The sequence below is a fragment of the Physeter macrocephalus genome, chromosome 20 (assembly GCF_002837175.3).
Source record: "Physeter macrocephalus isolate SW-GA chromosome 20, ASM283717v5, whole genome shotgun sequence".
Classification (NCBI taxonomy): domain Eukaryota; kingdom Metazoa; phylum Chordata; class Mammalia; order Artiodactyla; family Physeteridae; genus Physeter; species Physeter macrocephalus.
This window is the reverse complement of record NC_041233.1, coordinates 121,120,033-121,131,428: the sequence shown is the minus strand read 5'-3', so window position 1 is coordinate 121,131,428 and position 11,396 is coordinate 121,120,033. Positions and strand designations below refer to the sequence as shown.

The 11,396-nt window shown below is 41.1% G+C and overlaps 1 protein-coding gene across 8 annotated transcripts in view; it reads right to left on the bottom strand.

Moving 5' to 3' along the window:
- Window positions 1-11,396, bottom strand: part of TENM3 (teneurin transmembrane protein 3) — a 450,345-nt gene that overhangs the window by 33,603 nt on the left and 405,346 nt on the right. For 5 of the 8 annotated variants that reach the window (XM_055081142.1, XM_028481606.1, XM_024115804.1 and 2 more), the window contains 3 exons: window positions 10,259-10,491; window positions 9,073-9,227; window positions 7,408-8,282 (listed from right to left, as the gene is read on the bottom strand). In XM_055081142.1, coding sequence (XP_054937117.1) covers window positions 7,408-8,282; window positions 9,073-9,227; window positions 10,259-10,491 — 1,263 coding nt within the window. The remainder of the gene's footprint in view (window positions 1-7,407; window positions 8,283-9,072; window positions 9,228-10,258; window positions 10,492-11,396) is intronic. The other 3 variants (XM_055081143.1, XM_055081144.1, XM_055081148.1) reach the window with 1 other exon arrangement.

Genomic DNA, 11,396 nt, shown 5'->3' with positions numbered 1-11,396 from the left:
GGTGGGATAGGGAGGGTGGGAGGGAGGGAGACACAAGAGGGAGGGGATATGGGGATATATGTATACGTATAGCTGATTCACTTTGTTATATGGAAGAAACTAACACACCATTGTAAAGCAATTATACTCCAATAAAGATGTTAAAAAAAAAAAAAAGAACCACAGGTTGAACTTTGGGATGAACTGAGGTCTAGGAAATCTGTTTTGAAGTGTGTGTGTGTTTAAGAGGCAGGGCAGTGGGGCTGGATGGGAGGGGTGCTATGAGGAATCAGGGATGACGGTTTCCCCAGTCATGTTATCTCCTTCCTAGATCACCTCCCCCAAACCTGGGATGGAGTCCAGAAGAGAACAGAGTCATAGTAGCTCTGCTTTAACACCTCAAGATATTCCGAAGCCAGGATCCCGGGACACAGGCAAGGGGTTTCTTCTGGGAGTCTAGGAGTTAGGGTAGCCTGGAGGGAGGGATGCTGAGGTTGCTTTTATTTTGCTATCACAGGAATCAGTCAGAGATGCCGGACAGTCTCTGGAAAATACCCAACTGTCCATCTTCAGTTCTGTGATTATAAAATAATAACGTTCCCTTTCACTGGTTGCCACCGTGTAGATTTCTTGCCCTATTATCAGACAACCCTTTAAAATGGCTGGTGTATATAACTTGGCCTTGGAGTAAGTAAATCATCTGATAATCCCCGTGTAAGGGAAGTTGCTGACACACCCAGATATGATGCTATCAGATCATCTAACTTAGACAGCTCTGCGATTAGTTTAAGGAAGGAATCGATACTTTCAGAAGCGGCATGTACTCGGTTTTGAACAATTATGGAGCAACTGAGCACATCTAGAACATTAACTGCCTCATGGAACTGAAAGAGTTAATGTAGCCTGCAACTGTCGGCGCACTGCAAATTGTACTGAGAAACCGGGACATTTTACATTATATGTACACTGTGATGTGCTGAGAAAATCTGACTAATCTGTTTTTATGTTTTCTGGAATTTTCTCAAAAAATCTGAATAACACACAATTTCCCCATTTCCCTTTCCGCTTTGAAACCTGGACAGAACTAATTTTTCCTTAAAACTAGATTGCGGAAGAAAATTGGATTAAATCAAGCATTAGTAAAAGCATTGCCTTAGTAGCATTCAGGTTAGTGTTTGAAATGTACAAAAATGTACAATTATCCAGTTGGCTATACACTTTTTTTTAACTGATGTCCCTGGGACTATACATTCTGGTTACAAACGTAAAGCAAAATTATTAAACAATTAAACAAAACAGCAAAAATGGAAATCAACCACAGCATTTTTTCATGAATTTAAGTGATCTTCTGATAAAATCTCTTAAAATCATCCTTAATGCAGCAAATGTTTTCTTCCATGAGGAAAGAAAGAGAAAAAGGAAAATAAAGGAGAGGAATTGGGCACCAGTTTTAGAAATGTATTTGTAAAATGCGTTGCTTTGTTTTTTTTTTTGGTACGCGGGCCTCTCACTGTCGTGGCCTCTCCCGCCGTGGAGCACAGGCTCCGGACGCGCAGGCTCAGCGGCCATGGCTCACGGGCCCAGCCGCTCCGCGGCATGTGGGATCCTCCCGGACCGGGGCACGAACTCGTGTCCCCTGCATCGGCAGGCGGACTCAACCGCTGCGCCACCAGGGAAGCCCCGGTTGCTTTGTTTTTAACGCAGTTTGGGGCAGAAATAGCAATGAAACGTGGCTTCAGCGTTTGAATTTTTAGGGTTGGATGTCAGATGCCTACCAAGGGAAAGGTTATCTTCTCAGTTTTGTCCCGTGGAAGATGCCTCTGTAATTTTTCTAACATCATGAGCTATTATAGTCACACACACACACATCGGGAGAACACAGCCTGGCACAGATGTCCGGCTATTTAGACACGATTCAGTGTCAACGGGACCGGACGCATCTTTCCTGACCTGGAATAACCATCCACTGAGTTTCCCAGGCTATCTGCGCTTCCTGCACACTGTCTTGGATCTGAAGCCCAGTGACTCCTCACGCTGTCTCTCTCCTCCTCTGAGACCCCCTTTTCCATCTTCTCCCAGACGATCGGAGCTGACGTCAGTGGCAGCTGCGATCTGTCGTGGGCTCGGGGTTACGTTCATTACAAAGAGATGGTTAAGAAGCTCATTCTGCAATTGCTCAGCTTGAATGAGGGACAAGAAAGCACCCAAATGAGAAGCTGGAGACCCATATACACCTACATAATGTGTAAGAGCTGAAACTCATTTATTTGCACCGCGAAGCTGAACAGAGCTCACGAAAGACCACAGTCAGCCCCGTGCATATAAAGCTCCGAATATTCAAAGTCCCGAGACAGAAAACTGCCACCAACCCGGCTGTGTGCATGTACACGCCAGCCAGAACGCGGAGCTTTTTTTTCCATGCTGTCTTCTCTAAGCAGACAGAAGAGCCTCTGGATGCGCCCGCACGGTTTGTATCTTACGGGGTAACCAAGCAGAGGGCTGTGAAACGCCATTACTCATGAAATAATTTACTCCATTGCCCAATTCAATACACTGGGTTCGCTTTTGCGCGCATTCCAGCGTAAGAACTGAGGTTTCGCTCTGGCTGTGAACTTTTTAAATAATAGATTTCTAGCAAGTAAGATCTTTTGGGTTTCCCTGGAATTACTCTAGCTAAGGAATTATAACGTGTGATAATTGTTTTAAAATGGTATGAAGAGCAGCACAAAATAATCCCTAATACTAAGTGAAGGGAGTAACTAGGCTTATCACAGGGTCCTCAGACAAGGGGACCCCAGAGCTAGATGGACATCCTTTCTACCGCCCAGCAAGTCAATGGAAGAGGAGGTCTGAGGCAAGATGGCTTATTCAATTAGCAACAAATAATTATTCCGCTGGTGAAACATATTAGTCTAACTCAGGGATTTCAGAGCTGAGTTATAAACTACCTGACAGCTGTCTTCCTATCACACCGTCTGTAGCATGTTTAAGAACACTGGCCTCTTCTCTGACAAATCACAGTAGGGACACAAAAATCCCAAGTAACACGGAGGGAAATTGCTGCGCCAAAGACGGTATCTCTAGTTTCTGAAATGAAGGTTTCTTGTGCTTTGCAAACTACCGGTGAACCCTAAAAAGTCACCCTATTTTATTGGTGACTGATGAGAATCTCAAGTTGAGAGTCAGGTTTCCTTTTCCTAGAGCCATTCTTCCCGATACCAGGGGCAACAGTAAACTTTAACTGTATTTTCACGGGAAACGTTTTCTGTCTTTAACTCTTTAATCCCAACATTTCAGAAGAAAGTGCTACCAGTATGAAGTTTTAATTTTCGCTCATTATTGTAATAACAAGGTCAACTGAGAAAGTCCTTACTTTATAAAGCAAAAGAGAGTAAATGTGTAATAGTAGGTAAATATATTTCAAAAAATCAACAACAAAAATGAGAAGTGTTGGGGGCTTCCCTGGGGGCGCAGTGGTTGAGAGTCCGCCTGCCAGTGCAGGGGACATGGGTTCGAGCCCTGGTCTGGGAAGGTCCCACATGCCGTGGAGCAGCTAAGCCCATGCGCCACAACTACCGAGCCTGTGCGTCTGGAGCCTGTGCTCCGCAACGGGAGAGGCCGTGACAGTGAGAGGCCCACGCACCACGATGAAGACTGGCCCCTGCTTGCCGCAACTGGAGAAAGCCCTCGCACAGAAACGAAGACCCAGCGCAGCCAAAAATAAATAAATTTATTAAAAAAATAAAATGAGAAGTGTTAATATTTTCCGCATTAACTCTTGGTACGGAAAGGTCTGAACTGTTTCAGAAGGCAAATATTTACATGATACTCTTCCAACGGAGGCAGCTCTAGGTTTTATCAGACTCTTCGCTATAAATAACCATTCACCTGACCACATATTTGGTTTACTCCTCTATTCCTTCATTCAATAAATAGCTATTGGGAGTGTTCTACACGCACTGCAAGCTTCCAGGAGCTGTGGGAGCCACAGAGATAATGGCACAGCTTGCATTTTAGAAAATACTTTCACATTTCATTCTGTACATTCTGTGACATACATGTCACAATACTGTGACATGCTGATGGTAAATGAAAGTTTGCACTAAGAAAAAAAGAAGTGAAATTAAAACATGTAAGGTAAACAATTTCAGCTAATTCTCTTCTAAAATTTCTTTGGTAGGAAGTGCAGTGACTGCACCTTTTATCGGTAGGCAATTTATTGATCCCAGGTCTTCTTCCATCTGTTTCTATCCTATAAAGCTTTAATCTCAAGGCTTTTTGGACACTAGGCTAGCTAGAAAGCTGGCCACATACAAATGGGAATTTGGGTTGAAAAGTTTAATCTTTCTTTGCAAGGTATTTGTACGTAAAGATAAATACAGCGTGTATCAGATCTAGGAATTAGTGTCACAAAAGTCATAGAAAACAGGTGTGTTTCAACTGTGAAGTGTGTTTTTTCCCCCCATAATCTCCTTGTGGTTTTGGTAAAACTCTGACCATCATCAAACCTCTCACATCCCTTCTTTACGAAAGTACCAAGTACCCTTAAAAGGTCTAAATTAGACATGTAGTACTATAAGAATGTGAGGGGAAATATTACAAGACATGTACTAGGATTCTGGGAGTCTGCCTCCCAGAGTGAGTCAGCTCACTAGTAACGACAAACACCAAGGAAGCCTGGCAGGGATTCAGAGCCCCCTCTGGCTCTTCTAGAACCTTCACATCCAGTCTCATATATCCGAGTCAGCACAGAATAAGCAGAAACTGTTGTTGTCAAGGCTCTGACGAGTAGAGGTGGGGGTTGAGTGTATCCATCAACAATCTCAGGCTTACACAGACAGAAAGGGGCCACGCTGTCAGAATCCAGAGGGTGCTTTCGGAGGGGCTGCCTCATGATGACACTCCTTTCCCTTCTTTTACGCACTTACTTTTGAACGTGTTTTAAAGTTTCTCACCCTTAGAAAGGGTGGACCCTTGCTCGTTCACAGCTAAATTATAAGAATGTACAGAAAGAGAAAAATGATCATTTGTCATTCTGATATGATGATTCTGAATTACTTAGGTTAAATGCTCTATTTTTTTTTCTGTCTTGTACAGCAATACACTGTTTTGCAAAGTGCATAAATGTTTCTTGGAAATTTTTAAATCATGTCTTTGCTGCAGACATCTAAAAAGGAAAATTAACAAAAACACTGTTTTTTGAAAGCAATATTTCTGTTTCTTTTATTAGAAAAGCTGTTTCTCAAGTACTGTAAACTGCTATATTCTTAAGTTATAGCAAACACGTTTATATGCGTGTGTGTGTATATAATTATGAGGTTTATATTTGGTGGAATACTTCAATAATGCTTTTTGGAATAGTTGCCTTTATTGTAATTTATCTAGATGTAAGACTTAACAGATATACTTTAAATATGATGTGTAATGGGTCTGTATTCGTGCAAATATCATTGTGATTTATTTGAATGAATTAAAAACTTTCACTCTTGAAAACAATGCTTGCCCATCATATTCACAAGACAGGTTTGCCAACTCAACGTCTACCTTAGCAGTCATGTTGATTCTTCACTAAGTCTGAAATTCTTGGAGAGTGGTTAGTACTAGAGAAATGTGTCTTCTTTGTGTACCATAATATTAAAAAAGTAAAAATCCCAAATCTGTTTATACTATCCCACATCAACTCCACCAACGGAGTATATCCATTTCTCACTGTAGGTCACTAGTGAACCTGTATATGTGGTGCAGAAGTTCGTGGGTCAGTAGTAACCCACATGATGAACTTCTGTGCATTGTCAATTCCCAGGAACACATAAGAACGCATTCAAAAATGGCTCACAGAGCAGAGCTTGAGTCCTAGACAGTACTAAAACCTTATTTCTCTATTTTCGGCCCTGCTTTTAAACCGAAACCCTACCAATGCCACCATCATTTCCTGAAGATCGTATAATCAGAGCAGGTCTCCTGCCCGGTCTCATCTGATGGGAGCGCTTTTACTGTACTCTTTTCGCCTCTTTGGCAACAGAGCCTGCTATCGCTTTGAAAGGAAGTGCTTGCCGTTAACTTCCAATTTATTCCTTTCCTATTGTGCCCCTAAAATGAGCTAAAGGAAAGCTAAGAACAGAATTTTAATGTAATTCAATTGCAAAGGTTTGTTCCGCTGACAAAATCATGCTGCTGGGTAACATTCATTTTATTAAAAGGGAATCTGTCAAAAAAAAGAAAAGCAATCCAAGCTACAGGAGAACTAAGCCTAATGTGTAAGTTCTATTCCAGAAAAGTGGTATGGAAAATATTTGTATATTGGATCATTTTTTTCTACTGACTTTTATCATAATTTTGGAGCTGTGCTCCTACAGAAAGAACATTTGCTTCAGCATTTCATCGAAAAAGTCACACTAAGGAACTCAATATTCATTTGCAGGAGTATTTTGCATTTGTCAGCATGCCATCTCTGCACATCTAATTTCCCCTTATGGTTTGTGCAATGTTAGTGGAATGAACAAGTAATGGAAAGTGATTTTACACAGTCACAAAATGTGACTGTTCAAAGAGCACACTGCCTGGGCCACTCCTCCACAAATTTAGTAGAATACCCCAGCTGGACGCTCCTTCTACTTTTTCATATGCTTTCAGAGTGACCAGCTATTTCTGATTTGCATTTAGTGGTAAGGTTCTTATAAGTGGAGTCTAGATTCTCCAATAACTGATTATAAAAAGTTAAGCCCTTCTATTTGTGGTGCTGATGGGATCAACCAAGTTCACTGTAAATGTTTTTAAAGTTTCCCTTCAGTGACAGCTCCCAAAACAGTCAGCTTTAGCACATGGGCAAATATAAACCCCAAAAGTTTTTGCCTAAAGCCAAGGCTGCAGTATGTTTCCCCCAAAGTTTGCTGCTAACATATTAGGTCTGTATGAAGTAAAATATTAAATTAATCTTTAAGCAGAGGTAGATTGACCTCGATGGTAATGAAACTTAAGCTTCAGGGCTCCCCACTTGCCTGGGTCCCTTCCAAGGCCCTGAGTCTAATTTTGTCTTTTTTTTTTTTTTTTCAGAAAAAGGGATCCCCAAATTACAGAAGCTCCAGGCCCCCCAAAACCTGGATCCCACTTGCCCTTAAGATTGTACTCTTATTATCCACACTACTGTACATAAAATAGATAAACAACAAGGACCTACTGTACAGCACAGGGAACTATATTCGATATCTTGTAATAACTTATAATGGAAAAGAACCTGAAAAAGAAATATATATATATGTATAACTGAATCATTTTGCTGTACACCTGAAACTAACACAACATTGTAAACGAACTATACTTCAATAAAAACGGACAAATAAACAGAAGAAGGATGATACTGTTATTATGTTAGAGTACATTATTATATCACAGTATTTTATAATCAGAGTAGAATTTTGATTTACTTACTCAAAAAATGTTGTCCATCCAGTTTCATCGCTTTTAGTGGCTAAAAGGCCGCTGTTGCCATGGTAAGTGAACAAAACTAATTCCAGCCCTTGAGCGGTCATGCTTTTCAAACATCCATTGGTTCCTATGGTCAACCATATCACTTGGTTATCAGGAGACACCACTCGAACTGGCATCCGATTTGGGTCCCGTCTGATCCTAAGGGTGTTGCCGTTACTGTCCGTCACAGCAGTAATATCATTGTCATTGCTGTAGCTAAAATTGTACAGATAATCGCCAGTGACTAAACTCACAGTATACTGGTGAGTGCCATTGACGTCAAAGATATAGAGTTCTTGATCAGTTGGAGAGGCAACTTCATAGAAGTTCATGGAGTTAAGTAAAGGCTTGTTCTTTGACACAGCCCGGATCCGAATGTTTCCTAGGTCTGCAATGTACAGGGTGCCATCCGGGGAGGCGGCAAGGGAGGACGGAGCGCTCAGCTTGGCGTCTTTGGCGTAGCCGTCTCCGCTCTGGTAGCAGTCACAATTGGCATCGTTTTTGCAGTCACACTCGGACGGTGTCCCGGCGACCAGGGAGATCTCCCCGTCTGTGGTGACTTGCCTTATCCGGTTAATTTTCTTTTCGTCGGTTTCCGTGATGTACAGGACCCCGCTGTAGGACACAGCAATGGCAGTAGCCGACTCCAGGGTCGTCTGAACTGCGTGCTTGCCCACAGAATATTCCACTCCTGGCACCTGGCAGTGCATGGGCCGCCCAGCAGCAATGCGCACTTGACGATTTTCAGTGATCTGTAAAACTACATTATTATCCAGGACATAAATGGAGTTATCCATAGGGTTAATGGCTAGGTCAGTGGGCCATTCCAGACGTACCTTCGTGAAAAAGAAATGGTCTGGTTACTCAGTTACTGAGCTGCTGTTAATTTGCCAGAAGAGTAAATTAGAAATTTACTGGGAAAATCTGGGGAAATTGCCGTTGATTTGATAAACTGTTTAAAAATTGTTTTAAAAATAGATACAGTGAAATAAACTTAAAAAGTTCTGAGTGGAGACAAATGTAGGAAATGAAATTTTATTTAAAAATGCAGCTCACTGAAAGATTTGCAAGTTCTAGCCAAATAGCAAATGAATCATAAGTAGTGAGTTAACACATATCAATGAGATGTGAACACACTTGCTCCTTTTAGCAGTAACAGTCACCCAGCGCGGGGCTTTCTAGGTTATGAATACATTAGTGTTCCCTTGTGTTTTCAGTCAGGCCAACAGTAAAGTTTCTAATTCTAAATATAAGTCCCTGAGGATTAATCCTAGTGGGTTCTCTCTACTACTTAAGGACCTCACGCCATCAAAAGATTAGAGAGCTACGCTGTTTTGTTCTTTTTGGAATATCTGCATGCTGCCACTTTACTGGTATTTTACTACGAATGATTAGCACTTCTTAGTGAGAACTGTTCTGTATCTCACTGAATTCTTCAAATGCAGAACTGGAGAAGAAAATAACTTTTTATTAGCTCCTGAGACACATTTTAATGGAACAGCTTTACCACAACGACTGATGCCCATGACACGCGCGGTTTCATACAGCGTCCACCATAGTGTACTGACACAGTAAATCAAGTCGCTTAGAAGAAAGACAGACAACTGGGCGTAATGTTTTCACTACCTGGCTGATGTGCATGCTCGTGTCACACGTTAAAGGTCTGGCTGAAGTCAGATCGTTAGAGCCTAGGAGAGTTGATATGATTCCATTCTGATCAACTTTCCTGATCATGGTTCCATCAACAAAGTAGATTAGTCCATTTTTATCGATCGCCATTCCTGTATCCAAGGGAAGTAACCGTTATTAATCTTTCAAAAATGATTAATTTTAATTAAATGTTCAGGCCCATCACGAAACTCAACATTTAACCCCAGTGATAACACGGGCAGTAGCCAGCAAGTTCAGACTGCAGGTGGCAAACACATTAGCAAAAACCCAACATAGGCATTTATGTTACGTATAAGTGTAAAATGTAATCAAGGACCGAGATTTGTAAGAATCTGTCCTTCGTGTGTGAATCATATAGGTAGTACCTGTGTTTTAAAGAGAAACACTGTACAGTGTTGTCGTCTAGAAATTATAGAAACAGGTCATATTCTGTTACGCTGAACTTTATATTCTAACAAAAACAGATCTAAGCCAAGGTTAGTGTTTTGTTGACCTTGTTACAATGAAATTTGCTAGTGTGAATAACTCAGCACAACAAATATACTCAAACCAAAAAACACTGTGATGAATGTGGCATAAAACAAGAGGCAGGAGTCAGTCCTGACTGGTTTAAAAGCTAGAAACCTTCATCACATAGAATTTTAGCCCTTGTTACCTCCAGAAATTCCTCACAGCAAGCATTTTTTTCCCATGGCATAGAAACAAAAGTTTAATAGCTCCAAACTGGGTGAGAGCTAATAGGGTTGCTTAGTGATGGCTTTTAAGGAGGCCCCGGACTCATTCGTGACAAAGGAATTCCAGGACAATGGAAAAAAAAAAAAAAAAGAATTCAGATACTTCCTTGAAGTTGAACAGGATGTGACCTGAATGATATCGGGTAGTTGCTTGATTCTTTCAAAAGTTGAAAAAAATGGTATGATAAAAAATGCCAAGAACCAAATATTTACTGTAAAATCAATTTAGGATTCTAGCAGTTTCACGCTAAATAGCTTTTAAAAACACTAGATGTGAAACAGCTTTCCAGAACACAGTTGAGGGTAAAATGTTAGACTCAGCATGAAACACAATCAGGCAGTAACTGGATTTTCCACGTTTTTTTTTTTAAATAACAAGAAATCCTCAAATTGATAAATGCCAGTACCTTTGGGACTCATGAGTGTGGCTTCCACAGCCTTCCCTCCATCCCCACATCTGGCTTCATCAAAAGGAAGGCACTGTTCTCCTGTCCCTGCAACCACTTCAGCATTTTTAGTCAAGTCTTTTGCACCCGTAAGTGACTTCGGGCGATAAATCCTGCGAGTGTTCGTGTCAGAAACATACAGATCCCCTGAGACTGGATCAGTTGCAAGGTAGTATCTATGAGCTGGGCTGCTGCTGTAAAGAAAGATGACACAGAAACATCACAAAGAAAGTTACTCCTAAAACACAGAAATTGAAAGCAAAATAAAACAGTTGATGAGAAACTAACTATAAACCAGACCCTCCCCCCGCCCCCCACCCCGGATCAACGGCTGGAAGAATTGGTGGCAACCTCTAACGTGACTGCTTTCCTTCCTTGTCTGTTGCTGAGGATTGAACAATTCATGAAACGGCCGTCTTAAAAATAATCACCTTTACAAGGCAACATGCTTCCAGCCTGAAACAAAGAAGCAAGTTCTCGGAATCTTTTTGGTGCAATGCAAAGCCATTAACATACAGCCTTTGAGCGATAGGCTTCAAGTTTATTCCAGGGGACCGGTGTCTCTACCAAACTCTCCAGTGAAGTATAACCTACTAGTGATTTTACTTGCATCTCATGGTAGGGAAATCTCCTGTCTTCTCTTGAAATCAAACCGAAACCACCTGGCTCCAAAACAATTACTTTTTTTGAAAGAAAAAAAAAGTACTGCTGTGTCTGTCTGGGTTGCTCTACTGGAATCCAGAAAGGTAATCTGACGCAGTGACAACGTTTGTCCTGAGCTATGGGGTTAAATACTAAAATGAGGCCATTCAAGAGAAGGAGGCAGTCTTAGTGGCCTAATGCACTGAGTCAGAATGCTGGGTTCATCACTTCCATTTTTAAAATTTGCAAATTAAGCTGCTCTATGAATTTGGTGACATACAGACATTTGTTCACAATACAGAGTACCTCAATTTTATAAATCTAAATTAGTGCAAATGTAAAATATGTTATGTCCCGTTACCTGCAAAAATGGTTAAGACCGACGTTATCAAAGAATGGACAAATTATGACATATAGTTGAAATTGCAAGGTAATCTCCTTACATACACTTAACACC